The sequence below is a fragment of the Mycteria americana genome, chromosome 6 (genome assembly GCF_035582795.1).
Source record: "Mycteria americana isolate JAX WOST 10 ecotype Jacksonville Zoo and Gardens chromosome 6, USCA_MyAme_1.0, whole genome shotgun sequence".
NCBI lineage: Eukaryota > Metazoa > Chordata > Aves > Ciconiiformes > Ciconiidae > Mycteria > Mycteria americana.
The window spans coordinates 10,457,345-10,481,131 of record NC_134370.1 but is presented as its reverse complement, the minus strand read 5'-3'; the positions used below and the strand labels follow the sequence as shown (position 1 = coordinate 10,481,131).

General features: G+C 38.8%; 2 protein-coding genes across 6 annotated transcripts in view; one reads left to right on the top strand and one right to left on the bottom strand.

Moving 5' to 3' along the window:
* Window positions 1–2,357: 2,357 nt before the first annotated feature.
* Window positions 2,358–21,695, bottom strand: DCLRE1A (DNA cross-link repair 1A). Of its 2 annotated transcripts, none has more exons than XM_075504500.1 (9): window positions 20,790–21,695; window positions 17,626–19,194; window positions 15,565–15,698; window positions 14,282–14,400; window positions 12,383–12,526; window positions 11,319–11,464; window positions 10,113–10,267; window positions 3,773–3,925; window positions 2,358–3,153 (listed from the first exon to the last, which is right to left on the bottom strand). In XM_075504500.1, the coding sequence occupies exons 1-9, from the start codon at window positions 21,205–21,207 to the stop codon at window positions 3,115–3,117; spliced, it is 2,877 nt and encodes a 958-aa protein (XP_075360615.1). In that variant the 5' UTR covers window positions 21,208–21,695; the 3' UTR covers window positions 2,358–3,114. The 2 variants fall into 2 exon arrangements, with proteins under 2 accessions (XP_075360615.1, XP_075360614.1); XM_075504499.1 differs by having other exon boundaries at window positions 3,784–3,925.
* A 343-nt stretch (window positions 21,696–22,038) lies between these two features.
* The window catches only part of NHLRC2 (NHL repeat containing 2), a 39,713-nt gene continuing 37,964 nt past the window's right edge, over window positions 22,039–23,787 (top strand). For all 4 annotated transcript variants that reach the window (XM_075504505.1, XM_075504504.1, XM_075504503.1 and 1 more), the window contains exon 1: window positions 22,039–22,435. In XM_075504505.1, coding sequence (XP_075360620.1) covers window positions 22,273–22,435 — 163 coding nt within the window. In that variant the 5' untranslated portion in view covers window positions 22,039–22,272. The remainder of the gene's footprint in view (window positions 22,436–23,787) is intronic.

Genomic DNA, 23,787 nt, shown 5'->3' with positions numbered 1-23,787 from the left:
GCTGATCAAGCGAGTGTTACTGCTGCCCCTTTCGCTTGCTTTGCCTTCTGCCCGGAGTCTGTCAGCACTAGAGAAACTGGAAGAGCCTCCGGCATGTTCACAGGCACATCTTGCTTTAGTAAAATCTGGTATTATTTATGTCAGCACGTGACACTCATTTGATGTGAAGGTAAGGACACAGACTGACTCATCCACCCCGCTGTCCAGGGGACTCTGGTCCAGTCTTTCTATAGCACAAGAGAGACCAAAAATCCCCGTCTATTGACTTTGAAAAAGCGGTACCTTCGCAGTAGTTAGAGCCACCACTCTAAACCAAAATAATGAATGCTTTCACTCATGTATCTATAGTGCCAAGACTGCCAAAAGACTGAAAAACCATTCACTCCTTGGTCAGGAAAAGTAGAGCCACTCCCTAGGTCCTAATTAATTACACCTGCTCAATAATGCTGAAATCAGGTTTATCCTAGGTCTGTGCTCCCCACCGAACTTAACCTGCTGCGATCAGAGAGCTGTCCCTTGGAACAACCTCGACAAGGGAAGAGAAAAGGCCTGCTATAAATCTTCTCACAAAACTGTTTAATTAAATGGTTTTCCGTATCTGCTTATATAACCTTTTAGGTAATCTAAGCAATCTAATCCTGTTATTAATCTTCTTCCTTTACAATAAGAACAAAAATAATTTCTTCCCAAGTTTGGATTCTGAAAAGACTTCTTTCCATATGAAGGAGGCCAAGTAAATGGGTAACATGGAGATCTCCTAACGTGAAGGCGGATGAAACACTGCAGAATTCGAGTCTACCCACAAAAAACAGCTGGTAGAACTGCAAATACAAACCATAAAGAGGGAGGAATGAAAGCAACCAGAGGGCTGACGCAGGAATACCTACAGCAGAGCAGGCAACTGCAAACAGACCCCAGCACATAGAGACAAAAAAGGAACCCAGCACATAAGCCATTCTGCTGTGCTGACTGAAGTGAGCCTATCGGCATCTGTTCCAAATCAGGACTGTATTAACTGGGTCGGCCCAGCAGATGCCGATGTCAGTGTCTTCCAAGATACATCATTTTTGTGGTTAGTTTCAGAAATAAGTTTGCTTTTAAAAGGAAAAAAACCCAACCCTTCATTCTGGGTAACAGGGTAGAAACTGATCACACGAAGTAAAGAGCCAGAGAGGCAACAGGTGTCTTGCACCTACCAGCTGCAGTGTAACTGCATCAGCATGGTGAGAGCCCACACGCACATTCATTCTCAGCAGGAATATTCATCCTTGAAAATGCAACTATGGAAGCAAGAGGATGTCAGAATTGTGATTAAGATTTTTGACTCTGGGGTACTTTCTCCAGCCCCTCATACTTAGTGCAAAATTAGTCAGGAACAAGACTTGGAAGGCCAAAAAATCATGCATAATTCCTTAACGATTCAACTGCTAGAAGCATTTGCCTGCCAAACAGAATCCTCAAATTTGCTCCGACTTGTACACAGCATTAATTCAGGCTCGGTATTTGCAAGGGCTGTAAAAGATACTTTTTCACACACCTACTCCAAAACGGAGTGGAATCTTAGGAACAAGCATGCCAATCCAAGACAGTTAGCAGTTCTTGCGATAAGGAGAGCTATCATAATGCATTATGTAAAATAAAAATAATGCCGTATTTCAGTGAATGTACTGATTGTGAATCACTGTAGGAACGTTTTCTCCCATTGGAGTTTGACACAGTTATTTCTCTCAGAAGACGGAAATAAAACAAAGTGACTTCACATTACAGAACTTGCCACGCAAAGACAAGGATCTGTTTGTACTTACACTGATCATTAAAGAAATGTTTTCCTGACAAAAAAGGGCATTGAAGGTTTCAGATGAGCTATTCTGGGGGGTTGGGGGATGATTCTTTATGCATGATGCAGCTTTTGTAAGTCCTAGAAGTTTGGAATGGTTTTTATTTTACTGCTTATACTTATACTAGTGTGCCTGCATGCAACCACATACTTCAGTATCATAAATACCAAGCAGATATAGAAAGAACAGCACTGATAATCTGGTAGGATTCAGAGGGAAAAAATGCAAAATGCAACTTACCTTTCTGCTGCCAGTACTAATATTTGCCTTTCTTGTTCTTCCAGAATTCAAGTGACAAACCTGTACATACAACCCTGCAAACCCAAATGCATTGTGGGAGACTACACGGAGAGGAACCACTTCTGTGCTTTGACCACGCACTGAGAACTTGCACTACCAGGATGCAAGAGCAATCTTACACAAGCAACATACACAGAACGTTCACTGAAGATATTGCAGACAAGTTTCTCGGATTAGCAACTATGGTACTGAAAAGAAATGCATTTTGCTCAGAAAGAACAGGCTTCATGTAGGTTCTTTATTTGGAAAAAAAAAAAAAATTAAAAAAAAAATCAGAAAATCTTGAGCGGAATATAGGAGGAATGTCTTTTATAAAAATCACTCTCTGAAGTATGTACGCTGCAAGAGCCCAAGCCAATCCTCTCTCACAAGGTAAATTTTGTTTACAAGATTTAAATCACAATAGCCAGCTCTGCCTCATGAAAGAGCTTCACTGAAGCCTGAATTGACAGCATGTGACATAAGCTTAGTATTGTCTCATTTATTACAACAACTTCTTTTCAGAAATGAGTAACCTGGAGGCGGTTTCTTCCCCAGCATTATACATGTGGGCATCTCCATAATCTGAGGAAAATTAAGAATGAGGAAAAAGGAGCAAGATAAAAATAACCTGAAATATGCATTGGCAAAAAAGTTAGTAAGTTACAGGAAAAATAAGTAGCAGGTACATAAGAAAGCAAGGTGCCCTTTCGTTTCCCCCCCCACCCCAAATTCAGCTTTCGCAGGAGAATGGCAGCTTAGTCCTCCCTGAAGAAAGTTCCGTGGAAAAAGGAGTTAAATAAAACTCACAGGAACTCACAATTCCCACTCCAGCCTACGTCCTTTGAAATATACATTCTTCCTTATATTTATTTATGCCTGCTGCCCTCAATCATCCAGTCTCTAAAATGCTTCTCCATCAAGCTTCTGGCTCTCCAGTCACCAATATTTACAGTGGGGATGATTTTCTGTGGCTTCAACCATTGAACAAAACGCTTCATTTCCAGGTAACTGCTGTGTTCACTGTAAGGAATCCCTGAAATGAAACAAATCACAGCGATCTGTCAGTCTACTTAGCTTCTTGCCAAAATACTTTTGCAAGCCTTCCAGCTAAGAAATACTTTAGATAATGTTTTTCTAAATTCATATTGGAGATCTAAGTTTATAGCTAAGGCAAAACAAAAACCCAGATTTGCATTAAGTTACCAAGTCATTCATCAGTGCAAACCGAGCGACACCAAGCACTGGGTTAAATGAATGCTAAAATTTTAAGAGATTCAACTCCACCCACCAATAAGAACTGAGAGGAAGAGGAAGACCCACAGTCTTTCAAATGAGTGAAGCATGGAATGAAATCTTGGCTCTGGAACTGCACCGCCACCAGCATCAGTCAGGCCAAGATTTCACCCCTGAAGTCTCTACAGGTATCAGACAAAAGCCTTTATTTGCAAGAGGAGGACAGGAGCAAAATCTGTGTAAAAATCTGCATTTACAGTGCTCTCGATTACTCAGTTCATAGATGTCTCCTGGAGAGATCCATCTGTTCACTTTCTCAAGAGTTATCAGAAAAAGCACTGGTTACAATGAACAGTAGGAGTTTCCAGAATAGAAATATGAAAACCATCCACACAAAACTAAATGCACTGAATCTTTACCACTCTTATACCATATATGGTGATCTTTCCTCTTGTCTGAGGTTTGATATCCACCAGAGAAAGGCATGAATCAGAGTAGGTCCACCCAGTAGGTTTGAAAGCCAGAACTTGATCAAAATTCTCAGAAAACTTATTCAAGTGATCTTGCAAGCCCTGTGAAAAGAATATAGAGTATACTGAATCCTGTTAAATAGCTCAATAATTTAAAGGTTGGAGATTTCATGATGGAGAAACTTCAGACTGAATCTTATTTTCGTGTTTTGATATGAACTTTTTTATTTTAAATACCATCTGCCTTGAAATTATTAATAAGTATTTACATTTGCAGAGCACCTTGTACCTTAGGATCTCAATTGCTTCATCTGAATTAGCACATATTAACGGCTACGCATTACAGATCAGAACACATAAGGCATAACCACATCTTCTTATACATCTTGTCCCCTAAGTCATTCATTTCCTCCTCTCAGCTGGAGGTCAGCACTCTTGCAGCTGAGTGGTGATAAAAGATGGTGAAAGCCTCCTTCAGTGCAAAATCATCTGGTTAATTTAAAGTGCCACTGACATCCTGACATCTGCTTATGCCCAGAAGCGCTCAGAGATTAAGTGAACTACCCAAAAAATTGCCGCAACCCAGTGCATGAGTTGAGTATTGCTCTGAGCACTAAACTGTGTTTTACCACATCTCCATTCATGATAGGAAGGAAACCACCTCTCATCTCTTCACTCTAAAAAAAATTAACTTGAAAAAGTCTCTAAGTTGGCTAAGTTAGCCTTCGATGTTCTTTAAGCTAGGATCAGGAAAAGAATGAGAGGAAGTATAAGGAATGTACAATCCTATTCCTGGATAAAATGAAGTCAGTATTATTTCAAACCAAAAACAGAAAATCAATTTCATGTGTCCTGTATAAAATCTTAAAGGCATATTCTCCATTTGAAAGCCCTACAAGATTATAGAACTCAAAATCATAAGCTTTATTTTGTATTTCCCTTCCTGCTACGAATATAAAGACTGATTAAAAAAAGGTGGGGAGAGGAGGATAGATAGGCTGTGATAGAACACTAACTAACCTGTCAGATACTTGAAAATTATTGAGCAGGGAGGCGGAAAGCTGCCTGTGACACTGCCACATTTAATAGCACCTTCAGTAAAATGTCCAGTAGCAACATACTGAATCCATCAAACTGGCACATTAAAGAACAACAAAAAAACCCTACCACAACACACATTTCATTAGCAACAGGAATTATGGCTAGCTGCCATGACTGTTAATACACTGTAAATGTTCAGTCTTCACTAGATTAACGATACAACTGTAGCAGTCTAATTCTCCTTCACACTTCATTTTAGGAAGATTAACATAGCTTAAGATAATAATTCACATATTTGCTCCCCTTGCTCTAATGAAATCTAAATACAGTACTTCAAATGCAACGATTATTATATTAACCAATGCTAATCTGCTTTCAAATTTTGTTGTAAATCAAGTGTGCAACATTGACATCAAGGATGCAATTTCAATCTCATAAAAAAATTATTTGTGCATTTCAATCGCAGGCACTTTTGAAAATCTCACCTCAATGCTAGTACAAGACATTACTGAGCTAAGCAACTAAGAGGTGCACAGACCTGAAGACCTCAGTTCTCTGGAAATCTTCCACTGCATATTCAAGTGGCAGAAGCCTCAATTTTTGACTGTTACAAAAAATTGTTGCAAAAGAACCACGTATGCATTTTAGAAAAGATGGCCTCTTTCCACAAAACAAATTACTACAGTGTTTATTTATAACAAATCCACTGTAAATATACATTCCAATTTCTTCTTTTATTTCTTTAGCCAACACTGTTCTAAACCTTCATCCTTTTAAAATGCAAAATATATTTCATTGCTAAATCAACCTCCTCCAATCACCATGACAGCCTGTTATCTACAGTGTCGCTAAAGTCAGCAGTACATGCAACGGATTCCATAAGGTATGAGAAGACTCAAACATGATTAAATAGTTAATTTACAATCAGCCCTAACACCACTTAAACTCATCTGGCTTATTCAAGCACAGCTATTCATCAGCACACACAGCAATCCCTGTATTTTACTGGAGTAAAACCAAGTATTGCAATGAAGTAGCACATCTCTTTGAGGGTTTTTTAAAAAAAATCTTTCCTTTCCATATATCAAGGCCACTTGCAATATTGCGGCAATCAGTGTTTTATTTTTACAAATATTTTAATTTAAAAACCACGCATATAAAAATCATAAATATTTTAAAATTTTTTTAGATTTATGTAAATGATATCCATTAAGAATATCCAGAGCATGAATCTACAGCATGTCATCTCACTTTTGACCCAGGCAGCACCTGAAGAAAGTTTGATAATCAACTCCTAATAAACAAACTCCTCAACAAAGCCAGAGCTACGCATACGAAAAAAAGAAATTAACAGAAAGAACCCCATCGAATCCAACACCAATACAACACAAAAAACTTATTCCTCTGCCACTGTATTTTCGCTGCCTCTGATCCCCTATGGCTTGCTCTTTCTAGTTTTACCCTTCAGACTTCACACATCTTAGCCAAACTCTCATTTCAAGTACCGGTTCTTTTCAAGGGGGGCAGTCATAAGGCCTAGATAAAATACATCAAGTCTGGTGATACCTGGCCAAGTATTCAATATTACGAATGGGACTGCTTTCATCCTACCTACAGATCGAGACTATATGAATTTATAAAGTAGAAAAGATAGGCTTTCTTCTCAAATTTGAACTTGTTTCTTCAACAGATTTTTGGGACAGTGACGCAACTCCTGATGCAGTGACAGAAAATTGCCCAGAATTCAATATTCAAATAAATGTTTGAAGATAAAAAGTGATGGAAACATTCAAGCCAGGTAGCACAGTTTCCCTCACTGTGGCTGCATTTGTATAGAAACGTGCACATCTTGACACAGACAGCTCAAGTAGAAAAGGGAAATGCACCATACGTTATTGTCACCAAGTCTTTAGCCAAGTGAAAACCTAGGGTATAGCGCATATTCTGAGGATGCTGTGGGTTTACAAAAATCACCTTTCAACCTGTCAAAAAACATTCGCCGATCCACCTGTTTTTCATAGTGGATTTAACACAATTATGGTCACTATTCATTTTTGTTTGCTTCAGTTCTAGGCAGAAGGTACCAACATTAGTCTTTAAACTCCGGTCACTAGGGGAAAGACAGAGAGAGGTTTCCGTACTTTTCTAAGTGCCTGTGGCTTTTTAGGTGAATGACGCTCTCTGCTGAATCAATACAGTGTTTATAAATCATACATGAACAGCTAAGCTAGTTGCTTACAAATAATAAAACAGCTCACTCCAAAATGAAAAAACATGCTTGACATTACTCCTGAAAATCAACATGGAGAAAAGCAGATTTCAGATAGCCTCAAAACTGGAATTAAACAGCTGCACAATGCCATCAAAAGAAAAAAAATATTCACAACATAGAGACTGCAAAAATACTTCTAAAATTCCTGAATATGCATGCAAAAATATCAATTTTATAAAAAAAGTTGTCACATTTTCCAGCAATCTGGAGATTCAATGATCAGGAAAAGAAAAAGCCCCTGATCGCAGCAGAAAGCCTGTGAACAAGGAAGTATATGCAGGAGCATCTCAAAACCATGAACTCATTTCCTTTCTGCTCGTGGTAGAAAGGAAAGCTGTGGGCATCCAGATTTAGTCTTGGGAGCAGTCAGCTATGGAAACATGGAAGCTTTCCTTGGGCACGTACAGTTTTATCAACAGTTACCGCAAACTAGGCTTCAGTTGCGGTAAGGACATGTAGCTTATGCAGCTTTCTTTTCTTTATCTAGAAACAGACCAGAGAAGTTTTTCAATAATTTAAAGGCAGAAGAATCATGCTACAGATCTTAAAACTATCAAGCCTGGAGCACAGACAGGTTTGGTTTCTTCCTACTAGTAAAGAGCATAACAGGGCAAAAAAGGGTATAAAACCGGGGCTTCTAGGAGATACTATAATATACCATCAGGGTTTGGCTATTTGAATTCTACTAAAAAGGCAACAGATGGAGAAGATCACAGATGTACTCAATTTACTAAATCAGGACTGAATCTGAGATTTTGACTGAGAATTCCCATAAGGATTTCATGGATTTGTAGGTTCGCAGCTGAAACTACACGAGCAGGAAATTAGCCCAAATTAAGAAATAGGATTGTGTTTTTGAGTAGGGCTAGGGATCAAATAAAACAGAAGAGGTAGGAGAGACCCAAAAGATAACAAAGGCATTGGCATTTAGAGATGAGGATCACTAAAAAATTCTGGCTTTCCCAGTAATGAGCCAGTAATTCAGGACAAAACCTGTATAATCCAGCAGAACACAAAAACATGCAACTGGAGATGATGACATCAACATTTACATGGTCTGTAAAAACAGGATGGTATCATTCATCACTCTTTAACTAGAATGAGATTGCAAGTGATCAGATAATTTATTCTTAAAAATACTGTCTCTTCTGAGGTCATGTTTACTGATTCTGCTGGAGCAGAAATAACATAAATGGTCATACGAACTCATCTTTAAGCATTTAAGATTCTCCACATTTTAGTGGTACTACATTCCACCTGGACATTCATCTAGCTACTGGCCTCACTGGATGTTTAGCACTCTGGAAGCCTACCTAGCATGCCTAGCTTAAATGGACACAAAATTACTAATGATAGCATGAGACCACATTCCAAGAACTTCACACATGAAGTCACAGCCCCAGTACAGTGTAACAGCCATGGCCCTCTAAGAGTCTTGTCCAGTAGATCACTGTGCCTTTAATCTTTCCTGGCCCTTTTCAGGGTTCAGGCATCGCTTCTGGCACACTGTAGATTTGTCTAGAAACTCCTGTTCTCAGAGACCCTGTGCATGACACAACTGCTTCTCTCTGAGAAGTAAGGCTGTCTAGACATCCTTGTGGTATAATCACACCCTCTGCCTGAAAGTACAGCTACGCGAGTACGCCATACATGCTGGGACATATGACAGCAGAATCACATAACAACCCGAAAATCTGCAAAAGAAACTAAAATATATTACTGTTTAAGACAACACAACACATTAAAAATAAATCCATACACATTTCCATTACTCATTTTCTGCCCCACCATGGAAAAGATTATAGAACAACATTAAACCATTAAGATATTAAGTTCTATCTCCTGCAGCTCCCATCCAAATCGTGTAGCCTCTTTTTTGCCTTTTTAGGTCAGCTCTGACCTTGCCTGGTCCTGCAGCTAAATACCATCTTGCTCTGAAGGATTTGCTTGAGATGGCACAGCAGGCCTGAAGCAAAGCAGGAAAATGAATCCAAGTCCGTAAGGCGTAAGTGACCATTGTTTTTCTCTTTCTTCCAAGTTACCTTTAATCTAGAGCCTGCTGCTTTGCCTTAATGCCATTCTGTATTTTGTAGCCTATTTAGAAAAACTTTCTTTTCCCCCAGGAATTAGTCACCTTGCCTAACTAAGGAATTCCCACAAAAACTCTCAACCACAAAAACCCACTGTCTCAAATCTCGACTGAAATGTGCATTTGAAGTCAACTTAAATGAAACACTGTCTTAAAATAAACTGTTTTGCTCGCTTTTGCTACAAATATTAGAGAAGATGGTGTGGAAAAACTAAAGCATGTGTATATATGAGGAGTCCTTCAATTTACTCAATACGTGTATTTGTTTATGCGTGAGTTTTCATTGATTTTCAAGTATCCTTATCTCCATGTAATCTTCAGCACAGAAGGAGAGAGACTATTACTTTAAAAGATGCAAATATGATTACAAATACATGGAAACTGAACTGAGAGGAACATGGAGAACCCTATTCCTTTTTTATCAAACACCAGACTGGAAGCTGGCCACGTTCACAGGCTGCCTCAGAACAGAGAGACTCACAGGCAGAAAATCCTTCGTATTTTCCTACATCATACCAGGCGAAAGACAGCCTGAGAACAGGGACTCCATGTCACAATATATTAATTGCTAATAGGACAGATCCTGCAGTCATTACATAAATCTACTTCAAAAAGACCCACAAAGAGCAAGCCTTTGAACAAACCTCATCTTATCTTGTACAAGCACCGCATTGAAGTGAAATTACACTTTCTGTGCATCATGTTTGGAGACAGAGATTAATGTTTAATTGCATTTCATTTTCAATGTATTGCTACATGTCAAAACTTTACTAAATAGATATGATCTGACAAGAGCTTAAAAAGCACCAAACACAACACCGGTTGGGAAGAGCCAACAGTAAGATTAGCCAGCAGGTTAATCAACAGAGTACATTTTCTGAACTTACCTTAAAATTAATTTGCATCATGGGAAGAACGTGAAGCAAAGTACCATCCCAGTCCAAACTGATGAGGGAATTAACAGCTGCTGATTCCAAGCACTGCAGTGTTTTGTACTTATCACGGGACATACTTGCTTTTGAGCCCAGAACTTCAGCAATTGCTTTAGGATTAATTGGGAAGAAATCAGATAAAGAAAATTATAAGAGTTCATTTTTTGCTTGTTTTGGAGATATTCCTAATTATTGCACTGGATCATTTTTACTATTGAAAAAAACCCCTATTCAACAGGATACAGTGTTTCATGTTCTAAATTAAGAAGAGAAACCTGTAATGGCTGTTAAAAAACTCTGGCTCCTATGTTTTAGCACCAGAATTGTGTATGACAACTGGAAAGAGAAGAATAGCAGTACATTGGTAAGTTCTAAGTCATATTTCTTTGGTAGAATGTTACCGAGGTGAACTAGTATTTATTTCAAAGAAGACAGAAACGTGCAGTTTTTGGAATATGCGACAAACAGCCCACGTTAAAGACAGACTAAATCTCAGTGAAAGTAAATCTTGTATTGATGACTTTAAATATACTTAAAAGCACAAATGGTACACAGCTGCCTGCTCTAGAGTATCCATTTGAGCAATCAACTTGGTTCCTAATGCTGTAACTGAGTGAAGCATAGCACACAAGATTTTCATTAAGTCAGAAGATATATGCTTTAGTTTGGGGAATGCTTTGTTAAAATTGATTTCATTAGAACTGATTACTATAAATATTTAGGGAAATACATAATATAAACCTGGAAGGAAAAACTGTTACCAAAATAGAAGTTTAAGAATAATTATATCTCTTTGCTGTTTCTTGACAACATGAGATTATTAACACCAAAAATGTCATAAAGACCTCATTTATGTTTTTGTAATTGCCATTAGCAATCTTCTCACCACAATCAATTAAATAGGTTCATTAATTTGTACCCAAATTGGCCTTTTGTATATTGAGGGTTTGTAAACATGGCAGAAAAATATTTCTTTCAGAAAGTTAAAACTTATTGATTAGAAAACTAAAATACTAGCAGTAGGATTATTAAATATATTTAATTTCTTTACACAATATCTGACCATCAAGACTAAGTGACCCTTTACATCTTCAAGAAAAAGGTCTTTTAACACTGACTTATTTATTTAGTTATTTGATCCAGTACATTTCTTTTACATACCTAAAAAAACTTTTTCTTTTCCAATGGAATAGGTGCCACAGACAACTAGAGTACGTGGGTTTAAAGTCACTGTCTCAAAGGCAGTATTGACAGCAAACTGGATAACCTCTTGTTGAGGAGGAAAAGTGTATTCAGGACTACAGTATCTGGGGTATGGAAACAAGATATACCACTTCGTTACACAAGATAGAAGACATCTGAATTTACCAAGAAGGCCCTCAAAACTGCATGCATACAATAACAAAGTAATGAAAAAGACCTTATCTTTCTATATAATTTCAGTCTACTTGCAATCTATTTATTAGAAACTGCTGAGGTGCCCAGATGAAATCGTTGCAATAAAATTTACATTGCATCTATCAGTCTTTTTGCTACAACTATTCACTTGTCTGACACTGACACTCAATTCTGCAGTTTTTTTCTCTATAAATACCAAGTGCTCTTTCAAGCTAGATATTTGTATCACGTACTAATTACATCCTTATGTCTATTTTTTGTCACGCACACAAACCATAACATAAGGCATTATTTATTCACAGAAACATATGGAACAGAAATAAAAGACTGCAGCTGGGCATTAGTCATCATACACAGAAAAACAATTTTATACACATGAGTCAGAGAAAGGTCTAATGAAAACCTGGACAGCTGATTTAACCATTTGGCATTCTTTCACTCTTTGAATTCCCCCACACCTCTTTTCATAACAGAGTTGAATCCACATAAAACCAACGTTCCATGGACCTCTTGTTTTAGAGCTGAACACTCAATGTATGAATTTTGACACCCAAAATTTAATAACACTTATAAATAGTAAGGCCATCTCAGCAAATACTTTAGCACCTTTTCCACTACCCACTTTTATTCTCTTATGTAACAGCATAACAGATGAACAAGCTAGACATCCATGGACTTTCAATAAATATCTGATTTTATTCAACACTAAATAGAGCTAACAAGTGTTAAAACAGTAATGTCATTTATACTTACATTTATTTGGTTCATATAAAGTCTTACTAAACTGAAAAGAGGGTTACACTGAAAAAAAATGAAACACAACTTACGTGGTATCAAGGTAAAGGGTGTGGACTTGTTGACCAAGCAAAGCAGGATAGCGCTCCATAGAAGGATCTGCCCTGAAGTCTCCTGTGTGCAGAATAACAGTTCCACTAGGTAGACAGAAAAGGATCATTGTTGCACCTGGACAACTGAAACAAACAAACAAAAAAACCCCATACAAATTATGTTAGTTCTCTATACTGATAAACTGCCTTAAGAGATAAACCACTCTTCAGTAGCAGGAAGTTGTGCAGAACAGCATTTTAAATCACAGCTACTACGCAGCCTAATTTAGCTAGAAATTCCCGATTTCTAAAGGAACTCTGAAGCTAACCTTATGGCCATAGACAAGCTAGACTTGAGTTCTCAGCTGAGATGGAGGGATGAAAAAAACCACACCAACAGTAAAGTAATCAAGCACTAACTGCCTTTTTGGGATGCTCTGTCTTCTTCTAGGTACAACAAAGATGCTGCCTCAGTTGCAATCTCTGAGGTTCTATTACTTGATTTAAAGGGGAAACAGCACACCAAAGAAAAGCAGCATTCTTATTGAGAAGCAACAGAATTGTATTATTGCGGATGCATCTTCATTCCTGCAGGACTTACTGAAGCATTTCCTTTTAAATTCTATTTTCAGATTTTAAACAGTATCCTCCATCCAGAATTCCCTGGTTATAAATACAATTCTTATTGGCCACAGCGATTCCATTGCACCTTCTGCAGTTCCTCGCCAAAGCTGTCTGAAAGGCAACTGCTCAGACTGGAAAACCAGAGTGGGACTATTTCGGACATGAATCATCTGTAAAGGGTAAATGAAATCTCAAAAAAGGAAAAACTGGCATGAATCAGAGCTAAAATGACAGAATTGGTGAACTCTCCAAAAAGTTGAACTTTGTACTCAAGGTTTATATGCCTTTTAAATTGAAGCAGGGGATCAGAGAGACAAACAGGAAAAATGAGAAGTGTCCAAATTACATAAGCAACAAGGCTTCCTTCATTCCCAGAAAGGGTTCTCAAAGGACTCCATGGAATCTTATCTCTCCAACTATAAACAAATCCTAAGATAAGTAATATTCAAACCAGCTGTGACACAGTGCTGCATTTCAATATATATTTCAAGGAAAGGACTCTTCCTCTAGCCCATAGCCAAATAAGGCACCAAGAGGCAGAACGGCAAGAGCACAGGGCTGAAAGTCAGGTGCTACTGAACTTTAAAAACAGCATTACCACACAGTGCCAGCGTAACGCTGGACAAAAATCTCACCCTTTATCACTGAATCCAGTAGAAGTCTTGTTGCACATTTCAACAGGCTTTTCTTTAAAGTTCAGTTTTCAAAATGTTGGCTAGGTTTTGTCTCTCCTGGGATCCAAAGTACTACATTTTTCTTTAGCTGAAGATTTCACTATCTTCAGTTGAAGCTACAGAAACCGAACATATCTGATAATCAAATCTAAGGTGTTCCCAACTAGACACCAAAACCTAAAGTGTCCAGACCACTAGAAAAATCATTCCACCTCTCAACAAGCTTAACCACACATAGCTCTACAATTTTTAACACTACGTACTCATTACAACAAAAAAAGAATAAAGTTAAGCTAAAATTATCAAAAAAGCCTAAGTTTCATTTTCAAAAATAATTCACCTATTTCAAAAGCTAACTTGCAAGAAAAGCTAACTTCAAAAGCTAAAATTTGCAAGAAATTTAGGCTCCTACATGCCTAATTCACTTCTGAAGTGAAAATGCATGTTACTAAGCCAACTCAGGAATGTGAAGTATTTTCACCTTTTTTTTCAGATCCACTGAAACCTAAAAATCATTAAAACTTAAACTGTATCTGTACATCTATTTATCTTTAATATTCTATACATACAAATATTCCACAACAAATGCAATGATACATACTGATTGGCATCGAGCAACAACACTTTGGTCCCATTCACTATACATTCTGTGTCCATCGGCAGTACGTGGATGTACTGCTCTTTGACTCGAAGTTTGCTCTTCACCAGGTTGCCAGTTATCTGTAACAGGGAAAGGATTTAATATGGAATAGGAACAAAATCTAAAAAAAGCCTTTGTTTATTTTAGAAACAAAGGCTCTCAAAGCCAGACTGCCTGGCTTAGAGAGAAACTATGAGATCCTGGGTATAATCAAGCCTTTCAGTAGCATTTCACCTCTCAAAAAGCAAACTGAAAAAAAGCTGTCTTAAAAAAGCAAACTTTTAAAAGCCTGTCAACAGGTTATGGACTGGAATTAGAAAGGAGGCAAACAAGGGGGAATAACATCTGCTACAGATTGCCAAGTCAAGAAGAGAAGGTGGGCAAAGCCTTCTTCAAACAACTCAAGAAATTTCCAGGTCACAGGCCCTGGATCTTATCATGGGGGACTGCAGTCACCCCAACATCTACTGGAAGGGCAACACGGGACACAAGCATTCCAGGAGACTTCCAGAGTAAATCAGAAATAGATTTTTGAGATTCTGGATGGGTTGATTAGGCCAGGTCCCCTACCATGTTATAAGTAAAGAAGTGTTGGTTGGACATACATAGCTAATGGCAGTCTTGGCCATTCAGCAGCCTGAAGCACAGGACGCACAGGACCAGGCTAAAACAACTCCATTTACTGAATGTGGAGAAGAGATGGCTTAAGTGGAATCTAATTTCAGACTTCCATCACTTGAATAGAGTTACAGAGACGATGGAGCCAGATTCTTCTCCATGATGCACACAAAGAGAACAAGCTACAGTCTCAAGTTGCAAAAAGGGACATTTCACTTGTGTATTCGGAAAAAATTTCAGAGTGGGTAAGCACTGCAACAGGTTGTGAGGAGATGTAGTGGAATCTGTCCTATTTTCAAAATTTGACCAACAAAGGCTCTCTGCAGTCTGATCTAACTTTGAAGTTAGACCTGCACTGCGCAGGAGATCGGACTATATGACCTTTAGAGATTCTTTTAAACCTCAATTTTTTCATGGTGTCTAGACAGGGAAGTTTCACTGATCTTCATCAGTCAAATTAGGGTAAGAATTTCTTACAAGGGAAACCCAGATTCCCCTATACATATCCACTGTGTCTAACTGACCCAACAATGGAACCTCTGATCTTCTATTTACTTTCATCAGTGTAAAGGTGATTATAGTTGCATATGGATTTGATAATATCTAGTAATCTTGGAAAACCTTACCTTATTACAGTAGATTGGAAACATGAAGTTTTTTGTTAGCCCACAATAGTGATCAGAGTGAAAATGAGTAAGGAAATAAGCTGTGCAGCCTTCAATTTCTCCATACTGGAAAGCATCAACTGTAAAACCAGTTCCTACAGCAAAAAGGGAAGAGAAGCCAGCATAGTTGAACATAGAAACACGCATAGTTCAGAACTAGTTTTTGCTTAAATGTTCCTTTTGTTCTTTTTTCTTTGTTCCAAATTAAAAGGTAATACAGTTACACTGCACACAGTCGAAGGAGCCATTTAAAGATGAGCATGGTTTGCGTATGAGTCAACAGTCACAAAAAAGATTTTCACTTACTAAAATAAAAATTTAACAAAGTTTTCACACACAAATACTTTCACAGGCCTCCCAAATATCTATTGCTTAGCTGCCATCCTATGCAGATGGCAACTGGTTAAGCAAATAAAACACATTTATCTGCATTCAGCTGGTATTTTTGAAAGTTCATGTAGATTAAAATCTAATACCAACCAAAATAAAACAGGTAACTACAGCTTAAGAAAATGCATTTTGCAATCAAACTGCCATTTTTCAATTATTCTACATTTAATATTCCTCTTAAAACATGCTACCATATAATTATCAAGCAAGCAATCTGGGGTCTTTGAATATATCTGCTGAGATGAAACGTGACTGATTTGCCATTGTATGCTTTCAGTGAGGTGCTGTTTGTATAAAGATGTTGCACGAAGACAGCTTTATAGAAGACAGCCCTTTTCTCTGCATATGTAATTTTTTAAAAATGCAAACATACTGCCAAATGGTCCTTTCACATTGGGTTAAACTTTCTTAAAACCACCAAACAGCGCACAGAACTAATTCATCTGGTGGCACTCAAATATTTTTCATTTTATGTTATGCAAATTTCCCAGATCTTCTAGGAGAACTAGAAATAGTTCTACTTACTTGAGGCTAGAACTTCAAGTATTTGCAACTCCAAAAAAAATAGCAGTCTGCTAATTAAAAATCACAAACCAAAAAATCCCTAAGTGTTTGAGGTACCAGACTCAAAACGTCAGGGAGGCTGAATTATACTAGGCCATGGGGATAAACATCAATATACAGTCAAATATACTTCAAAAGTAGTAACAAAATTCGGAACAAAGATAATACAGATAATAACAAAGCAACTTTAAAATTGCATTGCAGGCATAGGATTCTGCTCTTCAAATTTATTATATATGGAAAAATCTCTAAGCCCATGGAAACCATGATACTGGTATAACCCCACAAAGACTTAGAGGTCAGTCTTCAAGCAGGAGCTTGGCACTTAGGATCACTAACATATTTCTATTTGGCTTCCTCAAATACCTACTTAAGACTAAGACAGTCCTTTAGTGATAAACAGAACTGTGAGGACTTGAAGCTTTTTAAGCCACTGATCCATCATCCTGTATTTTATGTAATTGCTTGAGGAGAGTCTGAGAAATTCTTGGCTGTTTCCTTAGCTAAATTCTTCTGCTTGGTTTTCATTTCTTTGTTTTCACAGTTGTACTACTTCATATTTCTAATACTTGTGAATTTCAAATACAAAATTAAACTAAATTTTTTTAACTTAGTGTAAGGAAATAATTGCTATTGACAGCCCTATTTTCAGGCACAACTGAAGCAATGTAAAAGATTAAATTCAGGAATTAGGAGTGAATATTAACAAGGGCTATAATCAAAATCATTTAAGAAAGCAGATCCATCTTTCAATACTGATGATGTTTTTTACTCTGTCAAAAACATTCAAAGGTCAGTCCTTGAAAAAATTTTCCTGAGACAACTATTTCACTGTACTTCCTTGATGAAGCCATTACTGACTCTAGTTCTGCAATCACCTTCTCCTGGAGATCTGCACCTACAAAAGATTTTATCAACTTAGATGGAGGAAAGAAAATTCATTATGAGCTGCAGTCTAAATGGTTATTTAGAAGAGCAAAGAATACTGAAGCCTAAAATTAGGAAAAAAATTACAATACCCAAGCCAAAATTAGTTAACCTCTACAAAAAGCAAGAGTTCTCTCTCACCTGGTATTTTCTTGTAGAAAGGGCAGTGTTTTTTTCTTGTTCCTTCACCTGTAGTAGGTAATTCTTTAAATTTTTTTATTGACCATCGTTGGCCACCAGAACTTGCATCTGCAAAGGCTCCATTTTTACTTGAACTTTCTATAACTGCTTCTACATCTTCCACAGACCCTTCAGCTTTCCTTTTTTGCTGTCTGGGCCTCTTTCCATTGGGAGCTACTGAACTTGAGATCTGCTTTCCCTCACTCAAACGGGTGTCTCCTTTGTTTTCCTGTTTTACTTTGGGTTTTAACCCAAAGAAAACACCAATGTCCATTTGTTTGAGTTCTTTGGCAGAACTGGATTTGGCATTCATATTTGCTAAAGAAAGAGATGACACTGGTTTAGAGATGGGGCTGGGAAAGCACACAGCAGCTGTATTAAGATTTCCTTGTCTGTCCACTACTGACTGCAAACTCTCCTGGCAAGCTGTTTTTTCAGTTGCATTGGCAGTCATTTTATCTGTATTAGTTAAAACGTTACTTGGGTCCCTCAAAACATTACTTTTCTGTGTCAGAAGAGACCCAGTACCTTCTCTGACTAGCAGTGATGATGTCTTAGTAAAACTCATGTACGCAGAATCCAAAGCACAAGCACCAGTATCTTCTGACTCTGTGTTACCTGCTTTAGCAGCAGAGGAAATAAATTCTGGTTGTTCAACCTCCTCGCAATCAAAAGGAAAAGAGGATCCACTGGCTAGTACTTCTTGCTGATGCTGATTATCTACATGTGCTGAATTACAGAACTTGTTGTTCATGTGACTCTGAGAAACGGTTTTTACACTATGATCTAGATGGTTCAGTGTATTTACTTCCTCACAGTGGTTTTTTTTTATTATGAAATTTCCCATTTTGGCATGCTTACACTGAGAGTCCTGCTGTGAGAAAACTCCATCAAATGTTTTAAACACCACAGAATTGGGTTCTTCATCTCCAAAGTTCTGGACTTTGAATAATTTATTTTGTGATATTTTTACTTTCTTCTCCTCTTCCTCAGTTTCCTCTTCACTTTCCTCAAAAGTACTCAGTGGAGAGTAAGAAATTTCACAGTCACTGAAGTCAGCTTTTGACTGTAGTAGACTTGGCTGACTTGTATCTTTCTGACTACACAGATCTTCTGTTCCAGTTTCTTGAGAGGATGCAAAGTCATAAAATTCAAATTTACAACTATTATCTGTGGTCTGTGTAAACTGACATGTCTGTTGAGGCTTTTGAGTATCTGCAAAAGAGGAAGTACTTTCACTGATTATATTTAGAGACTTCAGTTGCAGTGAATTCTGTACCATCAATGTACAGTCATCGTTTGGGACGTTTTTTACATTATCAGATGGTTTCTCATTCTGTGAAATTTCCTCTACATGACTTGGGGAACAGCTGGGCTTTGCAGCAGTAGAATACGTCACCTTCCTCTCCAAAGTGTTTCCTGAAGAGCTTACAAGATAATCTCCTGCCCTGCTTGCTGCAAGTAGAAAATGGCTATAGCGCTTGTAGTGGGATGGAATGGTGGAAGTGCACAGTAAACCATCAGGACACTCTATGAAAACAGTTAAACAGAGAAGCAACGTTAATATATTTGCAAATACAGTTGGCATAATTATTAAAATAAAAATAACACATGACACACAATTTAAAAGCTTTTTCTTATAAATGCAGCTATTGGAGGCCAGAACACACAAGTAAAAAGTAATTTTCAAGCTGCCAAGACCTCCTGCCCTGAGCTGGCTAGAAATGAGAATGCTTCCAACCTAAAACCAACCTAAAACCAACCAGCTGCTGCTAATACAGCACTATGCCTGAATTAATACAGCCCTCTAACAACAAGAGGACTTAACCCTGTTTCAATACTGTGCTAATGTAATCATATGGCTTCCAGTTTAGAATTGTCTCACATGCAAGCAATGAGCTCAGAGCAGTAGCACCAGAAAAGGCCAGTAGACATGTTCCAAAACAAAGCAAATCTCAGTTCTCAATTAACCTGAAATTCCATTTCAAATTGTCTGCTGGGTTACACATTAAATAAAAAAAAAAAAAAAGTCATGTATTTACTTATGTGAAAAAAGTATTCAGGATTCAGATGCCAGCAAAAAAGCTGTGGCTGTTCCCTAAGACTTTTTTGTTGAGAGTTTGCTAGCCTAACTTTTGAGGATTTTATGGTGAATGCATAAATCAATCAGAAGGATTTTTCATCTGTTAATTATGGGAGTAAGAGATGGAAATGAGGTGTTAACACATCTGCCTTAATTTAAACCACTGCCAAAATCAGGATTCAAGGGGCTCACATTTCATTGTTCTGAAGAAGAAACTTCAAGGAAAGTTACAAAGATATAAAAAGAAAGTGACTGTGTTACCTGAACAGCCTTTACTCAAGTTTCCTGACTGTATGCTTTCTGTTTTTCAAAAGTTATGAGGTGTATTAAGAACATAAGTTGGATACCTGGATCTGTTCAGACATGGTATTTCCATACACGAAACTAGCAATTGGAATGAGTCAGTTTTATCCCTCTCGTATGGAACTCAAAATTGCATTGTCTTATGATACTGGAATGTTCATGTATAATTCTATATAAAATTTCTAAAGCATACTGGATCAAGGGGCTAACATTTCAAGTAAGCCTAACAGACTGATTTCAGCTTACAACCATCCATAGACAATTGGACAAGTCATATCGCAACATGGATACAGGATAATAAAATTTATACCTAAGGAGAAAGAAATTCAGTGTCAAAACTAGCAGCCTCTTAATTGAAGGAGGTTTTTTTACTGACGCTGACTTAGTAATTGAAACAGGTTCCATTATTTTAAAATGGTAAATACGCACCTTCAATGTCTTCAATAAACTACTGAAACTGGAGCTTGATAAACAACCTTGAACCTTTATCACTACTCTACAAAGTTTTGAGATTAGATTCTGATACAAGATTTTCATGTCAGATTTCCATGTTCTTCACAAAAAAACCAAAAATCTCATATGCAAACATTACTGATAAATTGTCAGTAATAACATTCTAAAAATCATACCAACCACCATCTCAGATTTTGAACTAAATATGAAAACCAAGGTTTACACCAACATTGTGTGAGGAGCTTTTAACTTTTCTCTGAAGGCTTTTTTCTTACTCTATTCATACCTTTTTCAATGGATCCTGGAGTATCCAAACATTCCGCAACGTGCCATCGAGGTGTCTGGACCAATAGCAAAGAGAAAGGCATCTGGCAGCTCGGACAGTATCCATCATGAACGGGCTTTGCATTTTGTGAGCTCTGTTCCGTCAGGCTACTCACGCTTTCCTGGGAGTGCACACTACTGTCATCTTTACATTGATCTACATCCTGATTTGGCCTTGATCTCTGTTCAGTTTTCTGAAGCGTATCAGGCTTTTCTATGGATTTTTTTTTATTTCTATTTCTCTTTCTTTTTGGCCTGCACTTGCCATCACTTACTTTCTGCACAGGTGTAGAGATGCTCTCTGAATTACTCTGATGCTTTTGCTTCCTAATGGATTTGTACTCCCAAATGTCCTCTTCCAATAAAGCATCTTCAGACATGGCAACACATCAAATATTCTCCTTGCTTTTAAGCAACAGTTCACAAATCTATCTTTCCTTCTGCTAATATGTTTTCTCTTCTCTCCCCCCTTCACTATCTGAAGAAAAGCACCTGAACTCCATTTTAAAAAAGCAACACTGGGCCACAAACCAAACAGCAGTCCATGATGGGACAGAAGCATGGTGGATCCGATCCTAAAGATAATTTAATGAGCGTTTCTTTTAATATTTGTAATTACTCCTGTTAAACGGGAAAACCCGAGACTGTAAGATGCAGAACGACTTGCAGGGTCAGACATTTCCTTCAGCTGTCCCTCTCGTAAGCACCTAACCCGGCCGCGGAAGGTGAAGCCCAGCTAGCCCCGCTCCCCTGACTGCCACCTCGCTGCCCCGAAGCAGGAAGATTTTCAAAGAAAACGAGGAAGAATTCAGCTACGGGATCGCTGCCGGGAGTCACCGCACGGCGAAGGCCGACACGGGAAGGGCCCCGCGCCTAGGTCCCGCCGCGGGCACCGAGGGCGGCTGCCTCCCTGCAGCCTCCGCCGCTGCCCAGGATCGCGGGCGGGCGCCTCTCCTCAGCCGTTCGCCGCCGCAGCAGCGCATTCGGTTCCGCAGCTTCGTCACCACGGCTGTCGCTCAACTTTCCGCTTCTCTCATAGCATCCCCCCCAAAAAAATCCCACCGTTTCAATTATTGGTGCCTTGTTTGGACTTCGGTCCGGTACTGCCCGATTTTCACATCTGTTCCACTTACAAATAAAAAAGTAATTGGGCGGGAAAAGCAGTCTGTGTTGAATCTGCTGAGCTGGAATCACCACTGGGGATTCTCTTCTTCACGCATATGCTTCTGTGAATATGAAAGCTATGTAAAAACACGAAATGAATGAGGTCCCCCTTTTAAGACAGACGAATTATTGCGTGCTTGTGCTTAGGTTCCGGTTTGTTGTGGGTTTTTTTAATTACAATTTTCCTCCCCAGCGTTGCGGGAGGTGCCGAATGTGCGGCGGTGAAACGGCAGGCCGGTAAACAGCGGCCCGTCTGGCCGCGGGCTCGCCCAGGAGGCGTCATGGCGGCGGGGGGCCTGGCGGGGCTCCTGCCCGCCCAGACCCAGCTGGAGTACGCCCTGCTCGACGCCGATACTCCCCAGGAGAAGGAGAACTTGGTCTACCAGTACCTGAAGAAGATGGACAGCCGGGAGCGGGACCTAACGGTGCCCGAGCTCGGCGGAGGTGGGTGGCGGGGCCCGAGCGGGTCAGGGCCCGCGGCGGAGCGCGGTTCGGCGTCCCGGGCCCGCCGGGCGGGCGGCTGCAGGCTCTTCCCCGGTAGCGGTGGCTGAGCTCCGACGCTCACCGTGTGGCGTTTTCCCTGAAGTCCCGCTGCCTGCGAGGGCCGTGTAATTACGGCCTCGTTAGCTGCTTTTCTAAAAGGCATTTCTAGTTACAGGAAGTGTCACTCCTGAAAGCACCAGGAGCAAAGGACAAGAAAAAAGAACCCCTTTATAAATTCTCCCCCTGCTTCTGGTTGCAAAAACCTGTTCTTTAAAGCCTCTTTTCTGAATTTCTACTAGCTTTATTAATGGCCTTTTTTTTTTTTTTTTTTAATAAAGCCTTTCCTTTCTGTACAGTATATTGATCTCTCTCTCCTCTGGTCCATAGTGAGAACCTTACCGACTCTGACGGCTTTCTCCTGAGCTCTCTTGGTTTCACTGCAGCCGCTTAGGGTGTTTCTCAGCTCTCTCTCCCAATGACTTGCCTGTTCTTGTCAATTTTCATGTCCCTGATAATACAAACTGTGCTGGAGATGTCATCCTCCTTCAGTGGTATGCCCATTTCCCTTTCACACGTTTCACACATTTCTATGTCTCTTGTGTGAAGTGTGAAATCAAAGGTTAAGTCTTGTAAGATCTTGCAAGTCGTGCTCAGCGTCCTTGTAACCTTAGTGAGGCTCTCTGAGCTGTGGGAGCTTGCATCTGACTGCAAGACAGAGACCTCAGCAGGTAAACTTCAGGGTTAAAATCACATGGGAATGAATTCTGACTTGTAACCAGTGGAGCAAAGTGAATGCTCTTTCTGTCTAGATGTGGACCCCCGAACTGAATTTTCACTTTCATCATTAGTATTGTTTCACTTTCTGTGTTCTGTCAAAGCTCATTTTCTCCTCTAAAAAGAGCTTAAATAGGTAGCCAACGTTTTTCATTTCCAGTATTTTTTATGAAAGGTATTTTAATTCTAGTGAAAAGGAGATCAGTGCCATAAAATAAATAAGTTACTGTTTTCTTTTAAAAAATAAACAGTAAAGCATTGTCCTTATGCAGAAATAATGCATAAACGTGATTAGTTTTTCTCATTATTGTCACCAAATCTGAATTTATGTTTATAAATATATGGGGGTAGAGACCAGTCCTCCTCTTAGTGAAAGATAAAACAAGCCTCCTGCTGACTTCAGCAGCAGTAACTTCTCCTAGGGCAGTAAGAACTTAGTTTGCTGAAACTGCCAGGGTGGAGGTTTTGAGGATTTTTAGATTAGTCAGTGTACATTTTTAAAAAGTAGTTCGGCTTTGCATTGTATCACATCTATCTGT

Excerpts from the sequence above, each read along its gene's own strand:
- DCLRE1A (XM_075504499.1), bottom strand. The coding sequence starts at position 21,207 with ATGTCTGAAGATGCTTTATTGGAAGAGGACATTTGGGAGTACAAATCC. Across the intron at positions 19,195-20,789 it reads TCCAGGATCCATTGAAAAAG|AGTGTCCTGATGGTTTACTG; the intron begins GTATGAATAGAG and ends CTGTTTTCATAG. Across the intron at positions 3,154-3,783 it reads AGGAAAGATCACCATATATG|GGATTCCTTACAGTGAACAC; the intron begins GTATAAGAGTGG and ends GTTTCATTTCAG.